Below are 13,556 nucleotides of genomic sequence, written 5' to 3' on the forward strand. Positions count from 1 at the left end.
GACACGTGATGGCGTCAGTTTGCAGAGCCTGGAGACCCTGAGACCTTCCCCATACTGTCACGAAGCTTTCAGTGGTACCTGGGTCCCAGGCCTTGTTTGGAATGTTTATTTATACAAATAAAGAAGTTAATTAACTAACTGAAATTAAAATAAACACATGTTCTAGAGAAACAGCAGCCCTAATGCTTCTCCCTTGTGCCCTTCAAAGTCTTGCTCATGATAATAAAAGTATACTAATAATTTCTCTTCTTTGCCAAGCTCCTCTTATTACCTTATTCCTTATTTACTTTGGAAGTATGAGTTGTCCCCCCTCCCACCTTTTTTCCCCAGGGCTAGGGACGGAGGCCAGGGCCTACTGGGTGACAACAGCCCCTGTGTGTCAACAAACCTAAGGTACATACCTCAGAAACTCCCACTAATGCATGGGACCACCCACTGGGGACATTGTGCCCCACATCCCCCTTACCTTCAAACAGCGAGGCAGGCGAAGGAGGGGGTTCACGCCAAACTTCAAGTACAGAAAATCCAAGGGCAGCAGGGACAACAGATCCATCTGAAATCCCCATGGGACACCACAGTGTGTCACCACCAGAACCCCATGGTTGAGGGGGAGAGGTAGGAAGGATGGGGGGAGGGCACCTTCCATGGAAAACTGGATGCCCCAGGAGACCTCAGACAAGGCATCCCACCAACACGGCCCTGTGTGGCCCCCAGTGGAAACTGAGGTGACACACAGCAGTGGCCGCTGAGGGCCACACCGCCTGCAGGGACTTGGAGGCTGGAGGGCAGCCCCAGGCAGTTAGCCCCAACATTCCTTCATATATAAGCATCATATCACATGGGCCCCTCTAGACCCCACAGCTTCCCCAGAGGTGTGACACCCACATATCCAGCACGTACCCTAAATCGGCGAGACTTCTGGTAGTTATTCCGCATCTCCTTCTTGTCCATCTGGAAGGAATGGAAGAATGGTGGTGAATGTGTTAGAGCCTGGCCTAAGAGAACCATGATGAAATTCCTTGCAGAATCCCCTTCCCACCAGAGCCACAGTCCACCCACGAAGGTCCCTGGTCACCAGCTATCTAGATGCTCACGTCTTGCAGGGCACTATGCTAACGCTCAGCACACAGCTCCTCTCTGGACCACAGGCCACTGTACTTACTGAGCATAGGGCCACACTTCTATCAGGCCAGGACCAAGGCTGGCCAAAGAATCTTCTTTCCTCTAAGTCATTTTAGAGGCTTCCTCACCTGTCTACATATAGCTGGGCAGGTGCTGCCAGTGTAGAATTTTTTTTTTTCTCCATGCTGCTAAGGATGGGACCCAGGGCCTGGTGCTTGTGAAGCAGGTGCCCTACTGCACAGCCCCAGCCCTCAGTGTACAATTTTAGAAAGTGATTTGCACAAGGAGGTGGAAACAGTGCTGCCTGCTTAGGGTAAGTCTCCGTGAGGGCCTTGGCCTCTCTGGTGAGTGATGCTCCAGTGTGGGTGTCAGCGGTGCAGTCACTTGGCTTTGCAGTTGCCTCCGGATACGCTGGAGGCTGGCAGTTACCTGAGCTGAGCAGCCACCAACATCCCATGTTGGTCCTCACAGCAAGGCTGCACAGTGTGGGGAACCCTACCGACCCCCACTCTACAGATAGGCAAACCGAGGCTCAGAGAAGTCGCATTCAACTGAGTGGTGCAGCTGAGATCTGAACTAGGTACCCCTGTGTTAAAGGCCAGTCTCTGGACCACTTTCTTATCTTTCATTCTCTCAGGTGATTCCCAAAGCCAGTTCATTTGTGAATGTATTTTATGTGTGTGATTTGAACAGGAAGGTGTAAGACAAAAAAAAGCCACAAAAAACTCCTTTTGCAATATCCCCACTCACTGATATTGTCACAGGTCCAGAGGTCTATACCTCCCCCCACCCCCACCCCCGCCCCGCTGCCTGCACGTGACTTACAATGATGTCCCCGCCTCTGACAAACTGCAGGCGCATCTGGAAGACGGTGATGTCCAGGAAGTAGATGAGGTCACACAGGTAGTCCATCAGCAGCCACAGGTGGATGTTGTCCGGCGTCTGGTAGGGGAAGGCCCAGCGCACGGGGATCAGCCAGCAGTTCCAGTTCCAGGCCAGCACCACAAAGAACAGCCACAGGATGTACATCAGGTCTGAGGGGAGAGCAAGAATGTTCTAGAAGGTCCACCAGACAAGGGCTCTTCTCCCGTACCATCAGTGGAACTTTGTCACATGGAAGACAGGCGGATGGATGGATGAATGGTATTAGAAAAAGCTTTTCTAACAACGTGTGTTGCTTAAAAATTCCTGCTTTGGCCTAGTGGCATGGTTCTTGTTAAGGAAAAGAGGAACTGTTTTGGAATAAGGAAGGATTTTTGAAATATAAGGTTTTAAACTATTTTTTCCCCAAGATGGAATTAAGACTTCAGAAGACAAACCTCAGATTGTTCAAGAAATAGCAGAGGAGGCAGATATATTTTGAGATTACTTGTATACTGCTAATCTTATTTCAAAGTCACCTTATATAAATACATTTTACTCTATTCAAATGAGCCAATCATGAGTGGATTGTGAACCTGAGCTCAACCAATCGAGCAGAGGCGCTTGCTATGTTAGGGATAAATAGGGGAACAGCCTGCCTGCTCTGTGTGCTTGCTTGCCAGATTTTTGGCTGATGGCTCACCCTTCTGCAGAGGTCAATTTTGCTGAGACAAATCTTTATTTTCATGTCTATCATCTTGACTCCAATGGTTCTTGGAGAGCACATTTATAACAATGGATAGATGGACACTGTAAGTCACCATTAGACTCTAATTCTCCAAGCACTCTGAGGAGAGGCTATGGTGACATTATTATTAGACAAAAGACAGTGAGGTAGAAACCCTTTTACTTTCACTTGTTTTGAAGTTTTCCTTTCTGTTTTTGATCACTGTGGGAATTGAACTTATGGCCTTATGTTTATTAGGTAGGTGCTCTACTACTTGAGCCATGTTTCCAGCCCCCTTTTGTTGTTTGGCTTTATGCCTGGATCAGCCTGGCCTTCAATCTTTTTACTGTGCTTTTCTTTGGGCTGGTACACAGAAGTGTACTACTCCGCACAGCCATTAGTTGAGATGGACTCTTTTGTGAACTTTCATGCCCAGATTGGCCTTGAATCACAATCCCTTGATTTCCACTTCTCAAGTAGCTAGGATTGCAAACGTGAGCCACTATACCCAGCTTCTTTGAAGATTTTCTAACAATGTATCGCTTGTCTTAATAAATAGAGTGTTAAGTCATACCCAGAGGATGGAGACATGGATGGACAGACAGGTGATGGATGGATAGTATGTGGATGGATACTTTGGGTCACTTGTCATTTTAGAAGCCCACTGATACCAGTCCTGCCCCCTAAATGACTTCCTGTATGACCTTGAGAAGGTTCCTGTGGGGTGCTTGCCGGGGTCTTCTCAAAAGTCACAGGAAACTGCCAGGTAAGGACAGCAGGTCTGAACTGCAAGGTGCTGCTCACCTATAAAATGACTCCTGAGGAAGAGGAGAAGGGGCTCTAAGTAGAATCCACCCCCTCCCCTGCTCAGATCAGGGGTCTAGAAAGTGTGGTAATAGAGAAGACTTGGCAAAGTTTTTTGTGCCTCGGTTTCTGCATCTGTAAGATGGGTGTGATCTTACACTGTAACTCCAGGGACTTTCATTGGTGCTGTTTTAAGAATCAAGTACGAAGGTGTACAAGTGCTTTGAAAAAAAAAAAAACTCCAAGAGGTGATGAGCCCAAGGCCTCCTAGACCGCTCCCCACCAGCCCCCATACCCCTGCCCTCCTGCTTCCTTGAGGGGAGGGGAATCCTTACTGGTCAGCGGGTCGATGCTCTCAGGGAACTGGTACTTCTTCCAGGGCTTGCGCTTGAACTTGCAGCACAGCATGTCACAGTAGTGCTCCTCTTCCTCAGGCTGTTCCGGCTCAGTGGGCTTTGCCACGGCGGTTGGCTCAGGGGCTTTCTTGGCTGGGGCTATGGGATGACATTGGGGAGGCCCAGGGTGGAGGTTACAGGAACCAAGGTCCTTCCTACAGAGCCAGAACCAAGGGACTCACCCTCAACCAGCCATGAGTTCCATGTGCAGAAGCCTACGTGCTACCTAGGAGCGACCCAGACTGTGCCTCAGTTTCTTTTGCTGTACATGGGTGTGATCAACCTGGACCTAGTTCTTGGTGGGGCTAGAATCTTGGCTCCACGTGGACCTGGCTAGGATCCCTGCATGTTATGATGCTGGTGCTTGGTTATAAGGGCTCCGTTCTCCCCAGTTCCTCATGATGTTTATATTTTAGGACTGTAAATCAGATCTGCTAGACCCACCGAGGGCACTGTGAGCTCCCAGGCCTCGTACTTCTTTGGAAAGACTTAAAAGGTCTCTGACAAGTGAGCATATTTTCTTATTTCTTCCCCGCCTCCTGAAAGAAAGGAAGCATTTCCCTGAGGCACGGTGCCACCCTCCTGTAAAACTAGCACTAGGAAGGCTGAGGCAGGAGGAGCCAGAGTTGGAGATGAGCTGAGCGATCTAGGGATTCTGTCTCAGAAGGCAACGACAGAAGAAAGGCAATGCTCAGGGGGCCCCATCAAGGCACTGATGCTTCTAAACAATGAGACTGCCACGTCCAGAGCAGGCTGGGGACACACCACGTGCAAGGCCAGGAGCCCCACCCACCACCAGGGGAAGGGGCAGACGGGTCCATAAGGTGCTGGGCCGGGATGGGAGTAGGGCCTTCCTTCAGGCAACCTCACCATGGGCGCCCACTCCCACTCACAGGGCTTGGGGCTGTCCTCATCCGAGGTGACATCGGGATCGATGAGCTTCTCCTTCACCTTCTCCGTCCGCTCCTTGAAGAGCTTCACCAGCTCCTGCAGCCGGTCGTTGATGATGGCACTGTTCTGGCTGGCCGAGGAGGCTGCGCGGTCCTGTCCACTGTGAGGACAAGGCCCACCTCTCTCAGCAACTGGGTGGGGAGAGGACCCACTGCCCCAGCCAGAACTGGGCCTCAGCTTCTATCCAAGCTTGAAGGACACAATCCTGTCTCTGCCTCTGCTGATACTGCTGACCCACTCGCTCTACTGTCAGTCGAGCCCAGCTGCTCTAGCCTTGTTCTTAGAAAATGTGCCCCATCGCCTGGTCAGATGGGCAGTTCCCAAAACACATTCGCCCCGCTGGAAATTCAGGGGAAAACTCTTGAGCTCTGCTGAGAGTGCAGTGAAACGGGGCTGGGGCACTTGGTCTGAGGTGCTCATGAGATGCACATCTGGGGCAGAACAGAGAGGGAAACCGGACTGCTTTAGAATTTAGCAAACGGCTGGCAGAAAAAGTGCACAGACACACTGTAGGTCCTAATTTCCATGCGTTAACGTTCATGCATAGGCTCAAAAAGAGAGAAGAGACTGGGAAAGGCATGGTGGTTCACCCTTATAATCCCAGATACATCTGAGGCAAAAGTGTAAGACCCTACCAGAAAAAGAACAAAAGCGAAAAAGGCTGGAGTGTGCCTCATATAGTAGAGTGCTTGCCTGGGAAATACAAGACTCTGAGTTCAAATCCTAGTACTGACATTGTGGGGAGCAGAGAGGGGTGAGGAGACAGGAGATGTACAACTTCTGGCCTTCTTAATGAAGAGAGGCCTGGGATCTCCTCTCCTAGTAGTCAGTCGCCAGTGGGATCACCATCACCTGGGATCCTAAATGATCCCATGAAACAGTGCCTTCCACTGACTAAATGAACAATTACTACATGCCATGCCATTGGAAACACCTTCTTGTTGGCCCTTTAGGGTCTATTTGTGATGGCAGCTTAGCTTAGCTGGTGAACGTATGGCCTCCCTACTGACCTCCTTATGCAATCTCAAGGGTATTTTTATTATTGTACTTGATTCCTGACACATTTTCTGGTGATAAATCCAAACCCTGGCCCCTAGCCTACTGCATAACATGTGACCCCCACGTGCTAACAGGACAACTGAACTATCTGAGGCTGCGGGGTTTCTTTCTTTTCTGAACTGTCTATGCCTCTGTTGAACACAAGTACATAAAATTAAGGAGAGAAGAAAAGACTAGAAGGATGAAGGCAGAAGTGCCGTCTCCTGTGGCTGATGCAGGCGACATGGCTAGGCAGTATGACAGGATGTCCAGGCTGGCTTCCAGGACGGGGATGTCAACGAGGGTAACTCACACCCTTCAGAAAAACATCTCCCCACTGGCCCAGTCTGGGAAGCTGTCAGAGATCCAGGTCTAACCACTGGGCCAACACATGGCCTTGGTTGGAACCTGCAGGGGAGTAGGCAGGAATGTGGATTCCCCTGGGTCATTAGCTGGGACTCTGATCCAATCCTGCCCGGTGGGGCCTGGGATTCTGCATTCTAAACAAGCTCCTGATAGAGATCCAGACAATCATGGGGCAGGAGGAAAGGGGTATAGGAAGGAGAAAGACCTTAGCTAGGTGCCTGTGGCTTAGACCTATAATCCCAGCTACTTGGGAGACTGAAATGGGGGAGGATTATGATTCAAGGCCACCCCAGGGAAGGAAGGTTTGGGGAGTCTTTCTTAATGGAGAGCTAGACTTGATGGTATGCTCCTATTTGCTATGACACAGAGCTTGAAACAGGTGGATTGGATTGGACCCAGGAATATACTAGACAGGAAGCAAGAAAGACCCTACCTCAAAAAGAACCAGTAGAAAACAAGACTTAGAGATGTGGCATAGTGGTCAGAGCATGTGTCTCAAAAGCATGAGGACCTGAGTTCTAATCCCAGTACTACCCTCCCTCCAAACAATCAACAGCTGCTAGCTCAACAATAAGTCAGCTGTGGGGTTCACCGCTGTCATCCCAGCTAGTAGGAGGTGGAGGATGGGGGATCCTGTTCTCAAGCAAAAACAAAAAAAAGCCATGAGATCTTATCTGAAAATTTAACTAAAGCAGAAAAGATTAGGGATATGTGGTAAAGCCTCTGTCTAATAAGTACAAGGCCCTGAATTTAACCTCCAGTACTACCCTCCTCCCCCAAAAAGTTGGAACCCACTGGGTCCCTGTAATCTTGCTGATTACAGGAAGTCATCTGCCTGGCGACCCCACAGGAGCACTGCTGGCATGGACCAAGCTGGCTGAGTCTACACCCAGCTGATAAGAGTTAGGACTCCTGGCCAAGCAGGAAGAGCCTGCATAGAACACCCAGGTGGACCGCTCCAAAGCCCTTGATTGTCTGCCTTGCGTGGAATTCTAAAACTTCCACGATCCCTTCTCCTCCCCCCCCCCCGTCTGCCCCCTCTCCAGACCATCACCCCCTCCTACCCTGGGCTCCTACTCACTCTGCCTCCTGTGGGGTGGTGGGGTCCGACCAGGCGACCACCGGGGACTCAACTGGTGACAGTGCTTTGAGCTCTTCCGCCTCATCATCCGGAGAGGGCAGCTTCCTCCTGCAGGATGCAGGCATCCAGGGGCCTTCAGCTGCGGCAAGGGCAGGCCAGGATTGACCTTGACCCTGAAGGTCACCTAGAGCCAGTCCTTAGGAAGAAGGGGAGGGGAGAAAAAGGCCAGAAAAAGAGTGGGGTGCAGCACTCTGGGGACCTCAGTCTCACATTCTGTGGTTTGCTTCAGGCAGACTCCGGGGGCGGGGTTGCACCCTACATCTTCAAAGATCACTGAAACTCTCTGAGCCACCTCCATTTCCCCCTGTGTAAAATGGGACTGATTCCAGCTCACTAAATAATGGGGTGCTTATCACTGAGTCAGGTCTTAGCTTGAACATCCCAACCCTCTACTTCCAGCCTGAAGTCACACCTGCCCCCTTCTCTATCACACGCGGAGCAAGGCCTTGGCACCCAGGCTCCAGCTCATGGTATGAGCTTGGGCAAGTCCCAAATTGAGCTCCAGGTTTGGTTATCCATCTAATACAATGAAGACTAACTTAGTGCTTTCATTCATCAGCATGGTTTCCAGGCCCTGCCCAAGAAAAGCCCAAGAGAGCAGGGAGGGGGAGGGGGACCTGTGAGTGCTCGCAGCCGATCCAGGGACAGCAAGGGTGTCAGACTTGGCAGGCGAAGGTGGCAACTGTTCAGGGGAGGGGGGTTTCTCCTCAGCGATGAGGGGGTGGTTGTCAGCGTCAGTGTCTTCCACCTGCACCTCTGGGTGCTCATTTGTGGCCGGCACTGGGAGAGAGGAAGGAGGAAGAGTCAGAGAGAGAGAGAAGCCAGGTCTGGGGGCCTGGCAGAGGCAGGCACACATGTGGAAGGCCTCTGGTGGCATTGTCTGCTAAGGGAACCCACGGGAGAGCTGCATGCAGGGGGTGCAGGATGCCATACACAGGTCCCTGAGTGCCACCACACCCCATCGACCACCAGCCCCAGAGAAGCCAGGATGCCACTGAAATTGCTTCAAAGTCCTGCCTGGACTAGAAGAATGCAGACCAGCAGTGAGCTGCAGGCACAAAAGGCATGAGGAGCAGGTAAGGACAAAGGTTGGGCCTGGCTTAGCACAGCCTGGGCCAGCTGCTTCTCCTCCCTGAGCCTCAGTTTCCCTACTATAGGAGAGAGCAAAGTCTCAATTAGACATTCAAGGTTTCCTCCTATTAAGCACAATAGCCTGTTTTAGCAATATGTATTACCCCCCAATTTGGGTACTTGGAGCCCCCAGAATTCATCAGCCAGTCCAGTCCTGACCTCTGAGACCTCCCTGAGAATCAAGGCCTCCCCGGGGAGCCTGTGCCTGGAACAGATCCTCAAGTCCAAGCTCAGAGGATGCTGGGGGCTGGGCTGGCACCCCTACCCCACCCCACCTAGGCAGGACACCCAGTGGCAGCCAGCACAGGCCTGGCACAGCACATGGAAATCGCTGCATCTGGGATTTTTCTCAGGAAGGAGCCAGCAGTTTATAGAGTTGCTTATTATTTTCTAGTTTGATGAGTAGGGGCCTCAAGACTCTGGGCTCTTGTTTACTGAACGCTAAGCCCTCTGGGGAAGAGGATGAGCAGCAATAAAGGCTTTTTTTTTTTTTTTTTTTTTTGCAGTCAGGGGGCCTGACCCCTGGGCCTGGGTGCTGTCCCTCAGCTCTTCAGCTCAAGGTTAGCGCTCTACCACTTGAGCCACAGCTTCACTTCTGACTTTTTCTGCTTATGTGGTGCTGAGAAATCAAACCCAGGGCCTCGTGCATGCAAGGCAAGCACTCTACCACTGAGCCACCTTCCCAGCCCAATAAAGACTTTTTAAAAAAAAAAATGTTAAGGGACACTGGGGTTGGAAAAGTAGTTCTGTTGGTAGAGCACCAGCCAATGAGCGAAAGTGTCAAGTACTGAGTTCTAGTTTCAGGCCAAAAGAGAGAGAGAGAGAGACTCCAGGCTCTGAGGAGGACATAAGACAGAAGGGCCCTCACCCGGCAGCCCTGCAGCCATGGAGAGAACGAGCTGGAAGGGGAGGCCAGAGGCCACAGCAATTCCTCCAGGAGAGCCTCCAGGAAGGGATGCATGGTCCCAGACACAGGAAGTGTTATGGGCTGCAAGTTTGTCTAGGAGCCTAAGGGAAGGGGAGAGTGCTCCTCTACCCACCCATTCCTCCACCTGGGTTAGGCCTGCAACCCCACTCCTGTCCCCACCCCCAGGAGAGGGAGAGAAAAGCCCCTATGACTGGTTCTCATTTCCCCGCCCTATAAAGAGCTCAAAATAGAAATGAGATTATTATTATTATACTGATTTACAGACAGAATAAAGTCATTAGGAACATAAAGAACAGTAATACATTATTAAATTACCTTAGAGACTAATGTTTCCATGATTAAGCACTTCCAATATATCTGAAGGATGGGATTTGTTTTACTAAACTCTAAGTAATTTATAGATGTTAATTATGCTTATTTTATTTTGTCGGTCGTGAGGTTTGAACTCAGGGCCTTGGCACTGTCCCTGAGCTGTTCTGCTCAAGGCTAGCACTCTACTACTTAGAGCCACAGCTTCACTTCTGGTTTTTGAGTGGTTAACTGGAGATCAGAGTCTTATAGGGACTTTTCTGCCTGGACCAGCTTGGAGCTGCAATCCTCAGATCTCAGCCTTCTGAGTAGCTCGGGTTACCAGTGTGAGCCACTAATGCCTGGCCCTATTATTTATTGTTAAAACATGGTCTCATTATATTGCCCAAGTTGCTCTCAAACTCATGAACCGAGCAGATCCTCCTGCCTCAGCTACCTGATTGGTTGGGACAATAGGTGTATACCCCTATGCTAATCTATATTAACTCTTTGACCTTTCCAGCTATTCTTGTTCCCATGGTGTGGATAAGGAAACTGAGGCACAGGGATGTTGAGAAGCCTGCTACAGCACCAGGATTGGGTCAGTGCCTCTCCTCCCAGCTACCCAGGAGCAGCCAGGGACACAGGTCTGGAGGACACCAAGGGAGAGGGAAAGGGACACCTTGAGATCACTGGAAATGTCCCCCTGCCCCAACTCCACAGGTGCCAGGCGATGTCACCGAAGCGGGAATGGCCTCCTTGTTCTTCACGTCCTTGCCTGGGGTACCTACAATCCTGTATGTCACACTGTGGTCCCATCAGCCACTGCCTCACTGGCCCCCAATGTGGGGAGCCCCAGGGCCCAGGGAGGACGTGGAAGATTTTAGCCACATAGACCAGGTACAAAGGGTAGTAGACTGAGACCCTGACTCACCTGCTAATTCTTCTGGATCCTCAGAGCCACAGTGAGGTCTCAGCTCAGGGCCCCAGGGCCTTCGCTAGGGGCCCTGAGTTACAACCAAAGCCCCCTTAAGGCTAGGAACCCCTGGCAGGCCCCTTGTACCTCCCCTGGATTCTCAGCTCTGTGTTTACCGTCATTTCTATGTAGGTCTTCTATTTGTGGCAATAAATTCTAGTTTCCCAATCAATTAGTGATTTTTAAAAGTGTCTCAAAGCAGCAAGCAAATGAAGGTAGAGTTGGTCCTGAAAAGTGAGAGTGGTCTGCAGGGGTGAATGGAGATTTAAGGCTTCCCCCCTAGGAAATGGAGACCTGATGGGCATCCTCACTTAGTCCAAATGTCACCTCACCTCACCTCCACGACCAGTGAGAGGTAGGAAGAGAAGACAGCCCTGGGTCTCTTCCTTTCTCTGCTTCACCTGAGAGGCCAGCCCTGCCCAAGGCCAGAGGAAACTAACGGCCAGTTCCAAAGGGAACAGTACACAGGGCTGACTCCAGTTAAGGCAGAGAGAGGCTGGAACCCCTCGTGAGCAGAAGTAGCAGCAGCCTCGAGGCATCTGGGAACACTGGGATTTGCCTTCCTTTGGCCCTGTGAATCTGAGGATCTGCCCCTTCCGGCCCTCCTGCCTGTACCAGGGACTTCTCACTGTCCTGAATCTGAGTTGTCAAGAACAAAGTCTAGCCCTTTAAACTAGAGTATGAGTGACTGCCTTATTTTAAAAACATAACTCACAGAAAGCAAAGTGTAAATCAAATACTGAATTGCTACTGGTGGGAGTTGAGGCACAAGGAAAAGGGAGCCCAAGCCCCTTAGGTCACCACCAGAAAACAGGAAGAAGGCCTGAGGAAGAGAGCAGGTTTTCCCTGAGCACAAGGCCAGGTCCTCCACCGTGACCGTGCTGCCGTGCAGGAAGTCAGCTCAAGCCATGCAGAAGCACAGGGCCGTGGGGTGGGGTGGGCTCACACTACCCAGGCGCCGGATGGAGCTCCTTTTCTCCTTGGCGAAGCTGGAGCTGGACAAGGCCGTTCTCCGGGAGACGAGGACAGGGATACGTGTGATTGGGGGGCGGTAACTGGGCACATTGGGGAGATGCTCTGCCAGATTTGGGGGGGCAGGCCTGGGGGCCACCTGGCCAGGAGGTTGGTCCTGGACTAGACGGTTCAGCTGCATATCTCGGCCTGAGTTAGCCATGGTGCTGGGGCCAGAAGGTTGCAGGCAGGCAGAGGTGTGACCCTGGGGGCTGCAGTCAGGAGCAGAGGTGGAAAAGTGGCATGAGTGGGGCTCCTTTCCAGTGCTCACACAGAGCAGCCCTGCCAAGGTCTAAAGCATTGCTTATTTTTATTTGTTTGTGAGACAGGGTCTCACTATGTAGCCCAGGCTGGCTCCCCAATGCTGGGACTACAGGCATGCACCAGTAAGCCCAGCTTGAAGAATCACTGTCATCCCTGGAACACAGCATGAAAAATGTCACCCAGCCAGATGCCGGTGGCTCACACCTGTCATCCTAGCTACTCATAAGGCTGAGATCTGAGGACTGCAGTTCAAAGCCGGCTGAGGCAGAAAAGTTGTGAGACTCAGGAAAAGCTGGAAGTGGTGCTGTGGCTCAAGTGATAGAATTCTAGCTTTGAGCCCAATGAGGCTCGGGGACAGTGCCTAGGCCCTGAGTTCAAGCCCCAGGACTGGCACAAATAGAGAGGGGGGGGGACATGCAGACGGTCACAGAGTGAACTCCATTTCCAAAGCAGCTGGTGCTGGTGGGAGCTAGGATTCCGCGTCTCTAACCAGCTCCCAGAGGATGCTGAAGCAGCCGGATGAGGCCCATGCCTTGAATAGCGATGGACAAATGGCTGTCTCAGCATCCCTTGGGGAGACGCTCCAAACACCTGCTTCTAAATCACCTGGGAAGGAGAAGCACGCAGAGGCAGCTCCACCACAGCGGGTCAGTCCTCAGCCTGCCCCATCTACATGGAGGCCCAGCATCAGGTCACAGACCGGGTAGGTTCATACAGATAAATCTTCAAGCTAACAGAGAACACTTTCCAAAAACCCAGTTGGCCTCATACCTGGAATCCTAAAAATTCAGTAAACTGAGAGCTGAGGATCTGGGTTAAAGACAGCTCAGCCAAAAATCTGAAAGTGGAGTTGTGGCTCAAGTGGTAGCGAGCCAAAAAAAAAAAACTCACTTGAGACTGTGAGGCCCTGAGCACACAGACAAAACAAACAAACCAGGAGCAAGCTCAGGACACTCAGAGTCAGGACAACTGACTCAGGACCAGCCCCAGGCTGGGGACCTGGGATACATTGTCTCCCCTGCTCTGGAGAAGGATACTGTACTCCCTTTCTCTAGATTTGGGAGCCATGATTCAGAGAAGACACCGGATTAGCTATGAAGAAGGAGAGGGGCCAAGAATGAAACAGCTCTTTCTTGACTTCTTGGCCAAGCCTCAGCTTTTCCCATCTGAAAAATGGGGTACAAGCGGTATAAGGGACTCCAAACCAAACCAGGGTTTGACATCCAAGGGAGTGTAAACACCCAGCCATTGTTTGGCTGCCCTGTAACCCCTCCCCCCCCCGCGCCCCCCCCCCCCCCCGCAATGCTCTCCTACCCCCCCTCCACACTCTGCCACCATTCCTGAAATTCTCAGGATTGGGTAGACTTGGCCCAAGGAACCAAGTTCACCATTGAAAGCAGCCTGGAGGGCTCAGAAGCCACATCTAGCTCACAGAAACAAGACCTAGGGCACAGACTTGGTGGACAGCCCCACTGTACACAGCCTCTGGTCCCGCTGCCCCTCAGAAGGAGATGGCTGAGTGGAACCCTCACTGGGCCAGTACCTAAAGCTGC

The 13,556-nt window shown here is 51.5% G+C and overlaps 1 protein-coding gene across 1 annotated transcript in view; it reads right to left on the reverse strand.

Annotated features, from left to right (window-relative positions):
* Cngb1 (cyclic nucleotide gated channel beta 1) overlaps nucleotides 1–13,556 on the reverse strand; it is a 56,677-nt gene that overhangs the window by 22,208 nt on the left and 20,913 nt on the right. The window contains exons 16-23 of the mRNA XM_013012640.1: nucleotides 11,680–11,951; nucleotides 8,023–8,185; nucleotides 7,346–7,453; nucleotides 4,803–4,960; nucleotides 3,850–4,008; nucleotides 1,948–2,156; nucleotides 901–951; nucleotides 467–553 (exon numbers count right to left, since the gene is read on the reverse strand). Coding sequence (XP_012868094.1) covers nucleotides 467–553; nucleotides 901–951; nucleotides 1,948–2,156; nucleotides 3,850–4,008; nucleotides 4,803–4,960; nucleotides 7,346–7,453; nucleotides 8,023–8,185; nucleotides 11,680–11,951 — 1,207 coding nt within the window. The remainder of the gene's footprint in view (nucleotides 1–466; nucleotides 554–900; nucleotides 952–1,947; nucleotides 2,157–3,849; nucleotides 4,009–4,802; nucleotides 4,961–7,345; nucleotides 7,454–8,022; nucleotides 8,186–11,679; nucleotides 11,952–13,556) is intronic.

Source organism: Dipodomys ordii, unplaced genomic scaffold (assembly GCF_000151885.1).
Source record: "Dipodomys ordii isolate 6190 unplaced genomic scaffold, Dord_2.0 Scaffold18, whole genome shotgun sequence".
Taxonomy (NCBI): domain Eukaryota; kingdom Metazoa; phylum Chordata; class Mammalia; order Rodentia; family Heteromyidae; genus Dipodomys; species Dipodomys ordii.